Source organism: Alligator sinensis, unplaced genomic scaffold, assembly GCF_000455745.1.
Source record: "Alligator sinensis unplaced genomic scaffold, ASM45574v1 scaffold246_1, whole genome shotgun sequence".
In the NCBI taxonomy this organism is placed as follows: Eukaryota; Metazoa; Chordata; order Crocodylia; family Alligatoridae; genus Alligator; species Alligator sinensis.
This window is the reverse complement of record NW_005842367.1, coordinates 456,865-472,680: the sequence shown is the minus strand read 5'-3', so window position 1 is coordinate 472,680 and position 15,816 is coordinate 456,865. Positions and strand designations below refer to the sequence as shown.

General features: G+C 42.9%; 1 protein-coding gene across 1 annotated transcript in view; it reads right to left on the bottom strand.

Annotated features, from left to right (window-relative positions):
- Positions 1 to 555: 555 nt before the first annotated feature.
- Positions 556 to 15,816, bottom strand: part of PDS5A (PDS5 cohesin associated factor A) — a 131,637-nt gene continuing 116,376 nt past the window's right edge. Inside the window, exons 29-33 of the mRNA XM_025210675.1 lie at positions 13,212 to 13,357; positions 11,650 to 11,755; positions 4,304 to 4,653; positions 2,332 to 2,482; positions 556 to 1,747 (exon numbers count right to left, since the gene is read on the bottom strand). Of these exons, the coding sequence (XP_025066460.1) occupies positions 1,712 to 1,747; positions 2,332 to 2,482; positions 4,304 to 4,653; positions 11,650 to 11,755; positions 13,212 to 13,357 (789 nt within the window). The 3' untranslated portion in view covers positions 556 to 1,711. The remainder of the gene's footprint in view (positions 1,748 to 2,331; positions 2,483 to 4,303; positions 4,654 to 11,649; positions 11,756 to 13,211; positions 13,358 to 15,816) is intronic.

The window sequence follows — 15,816 nt, the reverse complement described above, 5'->3', positions numbered from 1 at the left end:
TTACAACTACAGAGCTGTACACAGGAATTTGTGTAACACCTCCCCTCAGTTTTAACTACTTTTGAAGCACTGCTACAAAAAAGACTAAAAAGTGATAGTATGTTGAAAAATTCAACATTTCATCAATTAGGAGAGGAAGCCTTCCCCAACTAGTACATCAATAACCTTGAAGCTACTGTACAATAGCTAGCTTTTATATAGTGCTTTCCATCAATAGGTCTTCTGTATAAAAGAGGAATGGAGTAACAGATGCATAGAAATGAAGTGACTTGCTCAAGCTCATACAGCTGGTCAAAAAGCCCAAGAATCCTGAGTCCTGGTCCAATACCTGATCCTTCATGCAGAAAAAAAACCGGAACTTTGAGCGGGTGAAAAAAAAGGAACTTTGGAAGGACGTTAAGCAGTATAATTTCAGACACAAGTAAACCCTTTGACCAAGTACATGCTTGTATGCCAGCCTGTTTACTCAAAAGTGACATTCTTATGCACACCCAGGAATATGAACAAAAACATGGTAAGGAGATTTTGGGAGAGAAAAAAAAAAGCACCACTATGTGACACCTAGAAGCGTTTATTTTATGCAACAAACTTAAATATGATCATGTGTACGTAAAAGTGTACACTGTATCTATGCTGAACAATGCCAGGGAACATAATATTGATGCAACAGTCTTCTAAAATAAACGTTAAAAATGAGCCTGGACAGGAAGACAAAATGCAAAACAGACTTACTTCCAATCAGCACAATGCTTAAAATTGAGAGCAATCCTAAACATTTCCAACTTTCCTTACAAAGCTGCCAAAGTCCAACTGTTCTTAAAAATTGACTTTTTTACATCAATAATAAAAATCTGGTGACAAATATTATAAAATCAAATGCTGGACTGTCTTTACTCCTTTAAAATTTAGAATATTTCAACAGAACCGCTGGAGTAAAAACACTTAAAAGTGATATATGTTTTTATAAAACAAACATCAATATGTACATTTATTGCAAATTATATTAAACTAAAATGGAGGGAAAATTAAAAAAAAATGAAATGTCTACTTGCAAATCAATAATAATTTTAAGTGATTATTTTCCCACTCTGATAAAAATCAGAAAGCAACATTTATAAAATTGCCACCACATGACTTTTCATAGCAGGGAACTGAAATCTGTACATCTTATTTTTGCAGAAAAGTAGGCAGGCGGAAAGAATTATACATAAAACAGTCTCCAAAAGTAAAGCAAAGAAATATTTTATGTGATTTTCCTCTAGTCTCATTTAAAATCCATTCAGTAGACTCCTACTTTCTCTTGTAAATCGTGGGGAAACCTGGCTCTAGGATCATGGATTTTCAATGTCAGTGTAAGGACCTCTTCTGACTTTCTTTAAAAAAATGCAGCATGAAAATTAATGATGTAAATACACTTTTAAACTCCAGATAGCAGGAACTGGAACCAAGTGTTAAGCAATTTGCTTAATTATTGACTTTTCATAAAAAAGTCTCTGGGGAAATAAGTACAGATGCTTTTAGCCTCTTTCTCAAGAGTTTCTGCTTTACATTTCCATTGAGAAGGATTAATTTCATATGAAAGGGAAGCATAGTTTTCCTTTCTGTTTTCAGAGCTGAAAGCTGTGTGTTTTGAAGTAATTTCAGTTCCTGTACAGGAAATTTTCTGAATCCTAGTTTTCGCAGAAGCTTGGAGCATGCCTTTATTTGGCCTTCATTTCCTCCCTTTTCGAGCAAGTTTTCTTTTTACCTTATTGGGGGGAAAATGGAATTCAAGTTAAATATCTAAACAAAGAAATTTCAATTCCTTCTGAACAATAAACCCCTCCCACAGTGTACATGTAAAGTTGCATCATTATTCTTTGACTTTTCACCTCTGATTTTTCCCTTCTAGCTCTATAGTTTACCTTCTAAAATAGTAACAGCACTGCTTTAATTACTACATTTTTCTACTGCAAATTTACATGCTTTAACCAAAAACTGGCTACAGAAATTGAGCAAACAATATATACAAATAATAATTGAATGGCATTGCCTCAGTCCATTTAAAGGAAACATTTTCCACTGTTATATCATATGACAGTAATATGGGAGAATGGAGACACTAAATTATAATATAGGATTTAATTATTCTGTTTTTAAAAAGTAGTAAGTCAGCAATTAATTGTTTTTAACGCCTACAAATAAATTTCATATTTATAAGCAAATGTATATATTATGTTTCACACTTCTGTTACAGGTATTTTTATAGAAAGAGAAGGGGGGGTCTTTGCCTCGCTATCACATAAACTACAATAAAATATGAAATAGCCCTGTATACGCTGCCTGATGCACCTTAAGGAAGCCTCCCTCTGCTAGCTCTGCATCCTCAGTGTCTTCCTGGCTGCTCCCACAGGCTTTAAAATGATCCATATAATTTGGGGAATATCCTGGACTTGATTCTATCTCCAACAGTGAATCTCCATCACTTCCCAGAACCTGGCTTCTGAAAAATGTTAAAACACTTAACAATAGTTCAGCTATTAAATACTGCCAATGAAACTATCTAATAATGTTCCTTTAAGGGATTTAACGTAAAAATACATACTACAGAATTTCAAGGAAAAGTGTAAAATGCATTCTTTTGAGAAAAGTATACTAATACACCACCCCCTTATGAGACTGAATTATTTATCTGTCTTTAAATTGGTGTCAAAGTAGTGCAGTGAGAGGGGCTGGGGAAGATAGTGTTTCACACAATTTGAGGTAGTTAAAAACCAGAAATCACAGTCCCTAACTTTCTAACTCTTTAATGTCCTATTTTAGTGCAGTCTTTTGGTACATTATCTAACTCTTTAGCATGTTTTAACATTTTCACACTTCGCATGCTTTCACATTTAAAAACATCATCACAGATGCGTTAAGCCAATTCCTTGAAGTGAATTTTTGTGCATTTTGTGTTTCAAATATAAAGCACGCTTAAGAAATGGATCAAATCAAGGAGCATGTACAGAAAACGAAAAAGTACCAGGTAAAAATCCTGCAGCGTTTCAGATTCTGTTATCAAAGCTGATAGTTTCATGACACATGTGGATTAAACAAACAGGAAAAATCAAATTTGAAACAAATTTTAATAATTTTGAATTCACCAAGTATTTTGTGAATTTTTCATGTTTATTACCCAATGTACACAAGCAGGAACTGAACTCTTATTTCATGTGCATCTGCACTAGTGAACAGCATAAAAAAAAATCTCAAATCCAAAACTATTCACTCTTTGATAGTGTGATGGTGATGTCCTTAGCAAGGGGGACCGTGAACCACACTAAGAAATGTGCATTCATTGCTCTGGAACTTGTTCTCAGTGCATGTATGTTCTTCCGGCCCCTGGCAGATGTTGAAACATTTGTGCAATGGGATCCGATCCCAACATGGGCATGGCAGGATGTGTGTTTGGGATTGGTCCCTGGCTCCAACAATCATGTCATTATTTTAATGGCAACCTTTCAAACTAATTGGTGTTAGCAGGACTCCTGTTGAAGGGAGACCAGGGGTTTCCTTGCCAGGGAATTTTACTCTCCTCCATGCCTGTCAGCCTAGCTGAGCACAGAGAAGGCTAGTAGGTTGACTGCCTGGCCTCACAGCTCCCTTGGGAGCTACAGACCAAGGCACCATTCACATGCCAGGTCAGGGTGAGACCCTGTTGCTCACCCTGACCTAGCACTTCAACATACCTTGTTCTGCAAACCCTGGCAAAGCTGCAGGGCCGGTTGGGGCACAGTGAGTCCTGCGGCTTCCTGTGCCTCGGTACCCTGAAAACCATGAGGCGCAGTCCCATGCAAAACCGCACCTCAGTTAGTTAGTAAGCATGCTAACACGGGAGAGCCCATCAGCTGATGGGTTCCCAATCTGCACCTAATGCCATGAGGTGTATGTAGTCCCATGCTGCAGGCATCATGCTACATGGTGAGGCTACTTTGCCACATGTTCAATTAAAGATGCTATGGAAACCAGCCACAGAAGTGTTTCACATATTTTATAAAACATTTTTGTTGCTGGTGTCTCGTTTTGTCACACCATTAATTCCCTAAGTGTGTGGTTTGGTTACTATTTATAGCATGATTAACAGGTTAACTGCAGTCTAAGTGTAACATCTGCCAGGGCCCTAAGAAAAATACTTCACATTGTAACATGCTGGGTCATAGTATGTGCTATAGGAAAATGCATGTGTTTACATGCTTCTTGAATGTATCACATTTTAAAAGTTCAGAATATTTTTTGGACCAGGAAAGATGTTTTTATTTTTGGATTTATTTTTTTTTTTTACCTTTGTAGATCAATTTGTCTTTGTGCTGGTGCTGGTTTTTTTGCTATGTCCTGCTGTTTTGGAGCTTTGGCGTTGCTTGCCTCTAAACCGCCTGGACCTTCTTGGCTGCCTGCTGCTCTTTTCCTTCCCCTGCCAGGCGGTTTATTTGCTTCATCATTTTTTGCTGTGGTGCCCTGAGATTCAGATTTGGGTGGACGCCCTCTCCTGGGTTTGGGAGGAGCTGCTGGTCCTGTTTCATCTACTTTTTCTTCTGGTTTTTGATGAATATTCTCTGTTCCAGATGCTGCAGCTGTTCTTTTTTTACCACGTTCTGTGCTGTTTCCTTGCATAGCCTGATCAGAATTAATTTCCTAGAAAATAAAATCAGTTCCCCTGAAGTATAAAACAATAACCCACAAAGACAAGTTGGGACTGTTACCTACTTCAGTCACAAGTATGAGTTTCTGAAGCACAATAAAACAATCTGTCCAAAGAACACAATTACCACAGATTTAGTTTCAGCAAAATTCATACCAAAGTGATATTTTGGGCATACTTTATTTGTTTAAAGCTTAATACAACAGAGTCATGGAACTGTTAATGTCTGATACAATGCATATTTTTCCCACTAGCTGCAATGTTTGAAAGTATTTAAGATCATGGCAAGACCAATACCCGCACATTCCTTCATATTTCTAAGCAGGCAGTTCTCCTTCATGGTCTCTTTTCATATCCACAGAAGATCTACTTGAGCAGCCACAAATCCATCCCAGGATTAAGAAAATGGAGTTCCAGCAGGACTCTACAAGCGCTGCCCCATAGACCATGGCAGGGGGATGAAGCATGGCTGGAGTCCCAGGTCAGCAGGGGACACTGTGGAGGAAGGGACTGAGAAGAGAGCAAGGGCAGAAGAGCGGGACCCACTCATTGTTGCTATTGTCCCCAGCTGAGCACAGCACCCAACAGAGCTGCGCCCTGCAGCCTGAGTCTGGAGTGGGACAGGAGTGGCCCTGTGCCTGGATCAGCTCCACCTGGGACAGCAGAGTACAGCAGCAGTGGCTGGCAGGTCCCTCCTTCCTGAACCTGGTCCCAGACCAGCCCCCTGGAGTCCCCTGTTGGCCCAGGGTCTCCAGCTACTGGAAGCAGCTATGCAAGACCGGGCTCAGCTGGGAACAGTGGTGGTAGTAAGCAGGTCCTTCTTTCTTGCCTGTTTCCTGCTTGGCCCCATCAGGTGTCCTGCACTGGCCCGGCAGGGGGCTTCTGCTGCAAGGGGGAAGGTGGACTGTGTGGTGGCAGGCAGGTTCCTTCTTTCTCCCCCTGCTCCCTGCTGCCCCTCTCCCTCCTTTCCCCTGCTGTCCAGGAGCAGAGGCAGCAAGAGGGAAACTGCCTGCCACTGCTGGTGTCTTAGCTGAGCCTGGCACCTCCCAGAGCTACTCCCAGCAGCATCCAGCTACAGCTGGCAGGAACAGCCCTGGGGTGCACCCTACCTCCTGTTCCCAGGTCAGTCAGAGACAGTGGCAGTGACAGGTGGGTTCACCCTTTCTGCACCTGCTCCCTGCCTGGACCTCCTGAGTGTCCCCTGATAGCCAGGAGCTCCAGCAGCACCTTGATGGTCCAACCTCAGCGACAGTGGTTTTACCTGACATGGCTTGAGGTCCCAGCACTCCAACTGCTGTAGCTGGGTACAGGCTCCCCATTCCCTGGTTGAGAGCCCTGCCTGGCATGGGCTTTTTGGGTCCTCCTGACTGGCAACTCTCCAAACTGGCTGGAGATCATGCCCCGTTCATAGAGTCATAGAGAAGCAGGGCTGTAAGGGACCTCCAAAAGTCATTTAGTCCAACTCCCTGCCTGAGACGGGATCATCTCTATCCAAACCATCCTATACAACCATAATCTAAACCAGGGGTGGGCAATTATTTTGGATGGAGTGGAGGGCTACTTACTGAGTTTTAGCAAGCTGTTGAGGGCCCCATGGGTAGCCTGGCCCCATGGTCACCACCTTGGGACTGGAAGCCCCGCCCCCTAACCCCTGACCTTTGCCACCAGAAGTCCCTCTCCTTGCCCCCAGAGGAACTCCTTTCAGCAAGGGGTTTTGCCATCTTGGAACCAAAAAAATACCAAATTATATTCTAAAAAGTGAACATCTACAACATTCATTAATATGATTAAAAAAATAATTTTGCCCTGGTTTACATGCATGTGTGTAGTGCACATAGAAGTGATTGTACAATAGCTTAAAATGAATTCTTATGCTTGTATAATATAGGGTGGGTGGGTATAGGTTTGTTGGGGGCTGTGGGTACGTGGGATGAGGGAGCATGTGGGTATGTGTGTGCATATGTGGGGTGTGGGTGGGTATGAAGTTTGTGGAAGGCTGTGTGGGGGGAGGGTGGCTGGTGTGCAAGAGGGGGTGTGGGGGGGTCTGCGTGTATGGTGTGGGTGCATGTGGGACTCCCCCTACGAACACGCACACACTGCCCCTGCCTACACACACACATACTGCCCCTACCTTTGCGTGTATGCATACGTCTGTACCAGCAGGGCTCAGTGCTGCCCAGTTTGGCCACGCAACTGGGAGCCACTGGAGCAGGGCAGGGGCAGGAAACAGAGAAATGGCTGGGGGTGGGCAGGGCTGGGCTCCTGCCTTCTGCTGTCAGCTCCCCCTGGGTCCTACTGCCCCTGGCTCCTGTCCTCTTTGACAAGCAGCCAGCAGCAGATAAATATTTTCTAAAATTTTTAGGGGTCCCACAGGCCGGATAGAATGGCATGGGCTTTATTTTGCCCATCCCTGATCTAAACTCTACATCAGACTACCCTCAAACCTGACACGAGATCTAACACCCTTACCTGCCACTGGTAAAGCAGAGGAACCACGACAGCCAATGCCCTGCTTCTATAAAACGTTATTGCTCTACACTTATGAGGGCCCAGGTAGAGGACCATGCCCCTTGATACAGAGTAAGGCAAAGCTCCCCATGGTCCATACCAATCTAATTATGGGGTAAAATTCCTTCCTGAACTCAAATACAGTGATGGGTTTAACTTTGAGCAGAGGGGCAAGAGTCAGACCTTGTAGCCAGGAACTTCTGCCTTTGCTTCTAGCAGCAGAATTGGCACACGGCCATAGGTGGTGGAAGGCTGGGGCAAACGGGGCTTATCTCCCCGCCCCCCAAATGCAGGACAGCTGTAGCAGCACAGAGGGCCACAGGGCAGCCTAGCTGCCAGCTCCAGGCAGCTGCAGCAGGGGTGGGGGAAGGGTGCACACAGACACAGATATGCAATTGCAGCAGCCCAGCAGCATGTAGAACACTGCCCGCCACAGCAAGTAAGTCTGTCATGGGGAAGGGGCATGGGGGGTGGCAGATCAAGGCCCCCCTGGTGAGGGAGAGAGTGTGGCAAAGGCAGGGCCAGGGCTGAATGGGGCCCCAGGGCCGTGGGATGCCTGGAGCCAGGGTGGCTCATCCACGGGTATGGGGAGGCTCCCACCACTGCATGCACCCTGGTGGAGGCCTGGGGGGTATGTGCCCCTTGGATTTGTGTGCATTATGGAGGTGGGCTGCTGCTGCGGGTTGGGCTGTTCTCTGCTGCTGCTGCCCCGGGAGCAGCACAACAGCTCATCCCTCCCAGTTAGCGTGTGGCAGGCACATGGTGTTGCACTGCTCCTGGGGCAGTGGCAGCGGGGCGCAGAGCCCAGCCTGCAGTGGCAGGCTGCCTCTACCTCATGAACAAATCCAGGGAGCATGTGCCTCCCAGGCCTCTGCCAGGGTGCACACAGCGGTGGGAGGCTCCCTATGGGGGTCCCATTCACCCCAACCCCTGCCCCACCCCCTCCCTCACCACAGGGGTCTTGATCTGCCCCCCCCAAAATGCCCCTTCCCCATGACAGACTTACCTGCTGGACGGGGAGGTATGTGCATGCAGGTGCAAGTGCACACAGGCCCAGCCACCCCAAATAATATTTCTTTCCTCCACCTATTGGCACACCCTTGTTAAAGTCCTCCGCTGTAGCTGTAGGCAATGCCCAATGACTCAGGGGAGGCTTAAAAACTTCCTAAGACATATAGCAGAGAGAAAAGGGGGAACAACCAGCAAAGCCCAGAAGCATGGGAAATACCCACGGTAGAAAACAGGCATAGTTGCACTTAGATCATCCCCATCCAACCTTTTCTTGAACACCTCCAGAGATGGAAAGTCCTCAACTTCCCTAGCCAGTCTATTCTACTACCTCACTATTCTCACAGTGAAGACATTTTACCAGATATCCAGTCTAAATTTACTTTGTTGCAACTTTAAGCCATTGGTTCATATCCTCCTCTCTGCAGCAAGAGAGAAAAGCAGCAGCAGCTGTAGCATGCAGAGACCAAGCTGTGTCAGGTAACCCCACCACTGTCACTGGGGCTCTCTGATAGTCAGCAACTATTCCTACACCTACCCTGCTCTTCTCAGGTAGTGGAAGGAGATCTCTACATCTCTGTCTGGCCAGCACTGAGTCAGAGAGGACCTGAGACACCTGCACTCACTTCCTCACAGCCACGCACACCAATGGGGAGCTGGGCCTTTCTTCTCTATACCAGGAATCAAAGTGGGATGCAACTGCATTACCAGACACCCCTGAATGGATCTGATCATGTAACTGCCAATATACTGTTTTGTATCTCCTTGTTCATGCAGTACAAGTGATTGATTCATTACTCTATGCCTGAGATAAAAGGACATAATTACAGAGCAGGTACCAGAACTTAAAATGCTATCAAAAATAAGGAAGAATTTCATAGTCAAGTTCATAATTCTGACATCATTTCCTTACTTTCCAGGAAGTAATTTAGAATTCATATAATGTTTTTGTAAACCTCTGCCAAAACAAGTGTTGTGGCTGTACATGCTAATTCATCTAAGTAAGTTGCAAATACATTACACAAATACGATTAGCGGGAAGTCTGTTGTTCATCAGTAGTATCTCTCCAAGTCCTTCAAGAAATGGCATTATTAAAAAGCTATACTATACTACTGCTGCTTTGAGAAAACAGACTTGAGTCAATCTAAAACAGGGGTGGGAAATTATTTGGGCTGGAGGGCCACTTAAGCAGTGGTCTGCCCCCCGTGCACAAGCTGGGTGGAAGCAAATAGAATCCCTTGGCAGGCTGGATTTGACCCACAGGCCATATTTAGCCCACCCCAATCTAAAATCAGTCTCAAGTATTTTTGAACTAGACCAAATATGGCCGTTTCCTTTGCTGATGTTACTTTTATATTAATTTGGAATCACAAATCCTTTATCAATCTGTTACTATTTTATTGGATCTTATCATGCTATAGTAAATTAAATATTTTCCAGGTATTACCCTGATAGACCGAAACAGTTAGTATTTCTCCATTAGCACCCCCCCACCCTTCAACAGGTTGAACTATTTTTAAACTTTTTGTTTAGCTATATTACATTTTAAAGGCATCTATTGACACAGCACCAGCACAACTTGCTATTTTAAACATATATTAAAACCATTCACTAAGTCATGTGTTGTGTTTGAAACTAGGCTACTCTTGCTAGATATCCTATAATAATTTTTAAAATGGGTAAGCAAACTATATAGTAAAATGATCTTTCTAATTTTTTTCTATTTCTTTCAGACAGACTTAAGGCATTTAAAATTGATATTAATGGAAAAGATCTACCTAAATCCCCTATAGCTTCAAGAATCTCAACTAAAGGCATTTCAAAGAGCAAGAATACCATTTTTTGAAACTGTCATTTTCCAAAATGCCTCATCTAATTCTCTCAAATTTTTCAGAAAAAATTCCACTCTGGGAAAAACTCTCACCTGTGAAATTTCAGAAATTACACTTTGCACTATCTTAGCCTGAGGTGGTAGAGGACTGGATATCACAGCTAGTCTTAAAGAGGTCTAGGTAAAGAAAATTAGCAGTAGAAGAGCAGTGCCACCACTCCCCTACTGACAAGTTTCCAGACCCATGGGGGCCTCTGCAAGCTGCATGACACAGCACTAGCATCCAGATCTGATCTGTGGGCCAGGGGTTGAGTGCTCCTGGTTGAAATCATATTTTGTGTGGCTCTCAATCCAAGTGAGATGCACATAAATGTAATAGTGAAAATAACACTTCTTACTACTTGGCTTGTGATATTCTGCCTACCTACCTCTCCTCACAAGACATTGGCTTTAGCCAAGGATACAGGATCAGCCTTCACTTTAAACAACACTAAGGTTGTGAAACACTGAAAAAAAGACAGGAAATGTAGTTTTTCTTCCATTTAGAATAATAGAAAATTAGGGTTGGAAGGGATCTCAGGAGGTCATCTAGTCCAGTGGTTCTCAACCTTTTTTGTACCAGGACCCATTTGTAAATATTGATGGCCAGTCTTGACTCAAGTGTCCCTCATTCCTGACCCGCTGCCCCCCACCCCCAGGTCCCAGCCTCCCAGTGTGTGGGGCAAGGGGTGGGTGAGGCCCCCCTGCCCCACATGCACTCGCTGTGTGTGGGGCATGGGGGGCTCCAAGCAACCACAAGCAGCCCCTTGCAAGCTGGAACCCTTAAGAGCCTGCAAGGGAAAACCCATAGTTTCCTGTTTTTCTCCTTTAAAGGATAATCCATTTTTAAAGTTTGTTCATGACCCACTCATATATTCTTGCGACCCACTTCTGGGTCGCGACCTACAGGTTGAGAAACACTGATCTAGTCCAACCCCCTGGTCAAGGCAGGACCACCCTCAACTAGATCATCCCAGCCAAAGCTTTGTCTAGCTGGGTCTTAAAAACCTCCAAGGGTGGAGATTCCACCACCTCTCTGGGTAACCTGTTCTAGTGCTTTACTACCCTCCTAGTGAGAAAATTCTTCCTAATATCTCAACTAAACTTCCCTTGCTGCAACTTGAGACCATTGCTCCTTGTTCTGTCATCTGCCAGCACTGGGAACAGTCTAGCTCTATCCTTTCAAACCTCCTTCAGGTACTTGAAGGCTTCCATTAAATCCCCTCTCAGGCTTCTCTTTTCTAGACTAAATAAGCCCAGCCTGTCCTCATAAGTCATGTCCCCCAGCCCCCTCACCATTTTTGTTGCCCTCCGCTGGACCCTCTCCAACTTAGTATTTTATAACATAAGGAGTAACTCTCTCAAGTAATCCATACTGCTTTTGAACACATGGTATATATTCTTTTGTTTGATAAAGATCCTTAGCACTTCTGATAATAAGGTGGGTTTTTTTACAAAGAAAATGAGATGACTGAATAAAATGTGATGAGGCCTTACTAGTTCCCTTAAAGAACAGCTAGGAAACACTGGAATATACTATATAAATACATGTATCAGATTAACTACAAAGTTAAGATTCACTTACAAAAACATGAAATTTACCTTGTTCTTTACAGTTTCAGTTTTTGCTGGTGTGACCGAAATAATCCGCACTGGGTTTTCATCATTTTCACTGACCCCTGTTTCTGATATGTCTGAACTCTGTTCTCTGTTACAAGAATTAAAGAAATATGTGTAACTAGTTTTTTCTTTATGATAAACATAACAGAAAGGATGTAGCCTAAAGCAAGAAAATGTATCTATGTTCATTTTCATATCTCCTTTCTCAAAATGGTTCAGATATGCAAGTGTTGACTTGAACTGAAGTCCAATATCAATAATAGGAGATAGGAACAAATCTATTGACCAGGACCAGTAACTCGCAGATTATTGATTACAAAAGGATTAAGTCCCACAAATCCTCCAGTAAAAACATTTAGAATCATTATTGTGAATTCCAGGACCAGGCAACCTTTGCCTCAGATGAAGGCAACATTCTAAACAGATGCAGAAGAAAACTTAATGAACCAAAAGCCTGTACTCAATTTTTTTCCTTTAACTCTTTATCATCTCAAGTTCATTCACTCAAAAATTAAATCTCAACCATAAAATTCTGAAGCGCAGGTGCTTTCTAGTTTAGAAAACGAAGCCTCCTTCTGTTCAACATCATAAACAGCATTTACTCATTTCATTTTAGTCCTGTATCGCATTCCAGTCCTTTTAAATTTACTTAATCTGCTATTAGCTATTTGTTTTAATGAGACAGAATTATATTTAAAAATAATGATATCACTTTATTCTTTAAGCAATAAAATTAATCCTGTCCTACATACCATACATACATTTGGTTGCAAAGTTTAACTGCCTAAAAGCATTCTTGTTAATGGTTATCATGTGTAATAAATATGGATGCTGACAGACATGAGTAAAAAAACCCCAAACACTGCACTTTACTGGAAGAGGCAGCACATTAGTTCAACCCAGATCCACAGCATGTGTATAGATTGGGCACTTCAGTGGGGCTTATTTGGCTCTTATCTAACAGTTGATTCATTCAGCTATTAGATAAAAGTGCCAAAAAAGTTCTGATGAAGTGCCCGATCTCTACAGACATTGGGTGAACAGGGTCAAACTAGCACAATTGCCTCTTCTGGGCATGTGCTGGGCTTGGTGCGGAGGCACTCCAAGGCAAACCTTTTTTTTTTAACATCTGTAAACAGCCTATATTTTCATTTATAAAGGCCTTGATTCCAAGGTCAGGGACATAGTACAAGATTCTAAATAGATAAATGAGGTGCCTTTGTGTTTAGTGTAGGCATGCAGTGCAGTTCCACTTGGCTAAAGTGGTGCTAGTGGGGTGAAAAGAATAAAAGCATAACAAGCTAACTGCTTAATTATTAATAATGTAATTGTAATATGTATAATATTGAGATATACATATATATATGTACATATAAATACACACACATATAGCCGTTAGTTTTTCTCTATCTATAAATAACTTTATTGCTAAAATATGATGTTCTGATTGTTTAAATCTAGCAATACTTTAAAAAAAAAAAAAAAAAAAAGCCCAAACCAAAACATCCCAATATTTTGAACCCAAGTAAAAATCTCCCACATACCTTGATCTGTTACCTGCAGGAGAGCTCAGCTCTGAATTTACACTAATGTTGCTTCCAGTCTCTGATCCCGTGCTTCTAATGTAAGGTCTCCTTCCAGTTGCAGATAATGGCTTGTTTACTGCACCTAATACCCCTGTTGGTTTTGGCTGAAATGCACAAAGACTTTAGTTTTATTAAAGGAATAAAAGCAGGAGTTTTAAATGCATGTTCTTTCCCCACCTTTTTAAATATTTCCTGTAGTACAGTGAGGATTAATTATTCTACTCCCTATAGCAAGCGGCTCCTTCAACCTCAGTTACAAGATCTGCCTTAACTAGTAAGTGCAACGGGCAAAACCCGACAAAGTACATTTAGTTGTCCATCAACTGCCATGTCCGCTTCTAGCTGATTTGTGTTACTTTTAAGGAATTTCACACAGGCATAAAAAAGGAAATGATGGTTAACACACTGTATTGATATCTGATCAACGGGGGAAGATGTTTATTAAAAAAACAACTATTGAGATTAATGGGGGATAATGCAGTAAAATTTTGGGTTCAATGATGCTTAAAGAAGTCAAGCCAGATGAATAATAGCAGTCCTTCTTGTAATTAAAATCTATGAATTCCTGACCTAAGTTAAATGCTGTATGAATTACCTTTTTTTCCAAATGTGTATTATTCATGGTTCCCCTTGCTTTATACTTTCCTACCATCCCTCCTTTTCAAATGTTGTTAAACACTTTTTATTAAACTGTGAAGATCATGAAAATCTTTCGTTTGCTAATTTTTGCATTGTGTTGCATGTAACTATGCATTACTGCATACCATATTTACCCAAAGCTAAGATACCTCCTTCCCCCCCTTCAGTATGAAGGAGGGGGAAAGCCCCCTGTCTTAGCTTTATGTATGAAGTGGGAGGCAGGAGGCTGCCATGGCTCTGACTCTGGCTCCAACCCAAGCTCAGGGCCAGAGTCAGAACCACAACAGCCTCCTGCTCTACCCTCTGCACTTCTGCCCCCCACTTCTCCCCGTTAACTGTCAGGTGCAGCTCAGCTCAGGCTGGATTCCCTCCTGGGCATGGAGTACATAGAGACTCTTTGTCCCCTGCCTGGCCAATCAGCAGCGGTGGCGCTGCTAGTGCATGGCCTTTGCTCAGCCAATCAGCAGCGCTGGCACTGCTGTGTGGCCAGCAAGGGTTACGTTTCCACGTGTTGTGCTCTGGGAGGGAACAAAAGTTCAGCAGTTACTGACAGAAAGTGGGGGGATTAGGGGTGGAAGGAAACAGGCAGAGACTGGGGAGCGGAGGAAAAGGGCAGAAATTGTGGGGAATGGGAGAGGAGGGGCACAGGTTGCAGGGAGCTGCAGGTGGCGGAGGGTGCTGCTGGGTGGGGGGCAGAAAGGCTGCAGGAAGATGTGAGGGGGAAGAATGCAAGGGGGCCATCTGGTCTCCCCAACCACTGCTTTCCCTGCTGTAGCAGTGGTGGGGAGGGGCAAGTTCCAGACAACCCTCTGATAATTAGATTCTATACCTGGAAAACCATAACAAATGTATTATATACAGGGTATTTATTAAGTCCCTGTGCAACTTTAAATTTTAATAACTTTGGATATACATGGTAGAAGCAAACTGTAAACAGTGGTTGAAAGCATAATTCATTACCTTTTTTAGTACACTGTAAGCATATTATTGTTTCATTTTATTTAATTTACTTCATAAAATCACTCAGCAGCAACGAAAAACGTTTTCTACAAGTTGGAAAATTGGATTGAACGATGTTTCATAAAAGATGGCGGTTATGTTGCAGTCTAGACGTTTGAGCTGTATGGTGTTAAAACTTAATGAATTATGCTTTCAATTGCCATTTACAGTTTACTTCTATCATGTGTACATCTAAAGTTATTAAAGTTTAAAGTTGCACAAGGACTTTATAAATACCTTGTATTTTTCATATACAGAATCAAATATTGGACAGGTCATCTCAAATTCAGGGTTGACTTAGATTCAAGTAAATACAGTAATTATCGTAAATATTGATATTTTAAGTCATGAAAAAATGTATTACATTACTTTTAATGGTGAAAGAATGTAACCCTGCTGAATTGCTAAGCCTACATTTATACCTTAATGGACAGTCATTCATTTCTACCATTAAGAATTTACCTGAAATTCTTATCACTAGAAAAATAGCTCAAGGAACTGAAGTATACATGTATTCCAGGTCCCTGGCTAAAGTCTGCTCTCTATGCCACCCCTTAGGTGGGCAATTATTTTGGCTGGAGGGCCACTTTAGGAACTTGGGTGAGCTGTTGCAGGCCAGGTGGGGGGTGCAACTGATACTATCTGGCTTGTTCCCATCTGCCCCACATCCACTGCCAGGGGTCTCCATGGGCAGGACATGCTCAGCCAGGCAGATGAGATGGGGCCCTGGGGGGGATTGCAGGGCTGTGACAGCATTGGGGCTGGAGCCCAGGGCAGAGCCACAATTGTCTCCCTGTATGGCAGGGATGGCATTGTGGCTCTGCTCTAGGCCCCAGCCCTACACTCTCATTGTCCTGTGATCCCAGCTTCCACCTGCCCATCCTGGTCCTGGATGCTGCTTCTCACTTGCTCATAGCTCTATCTA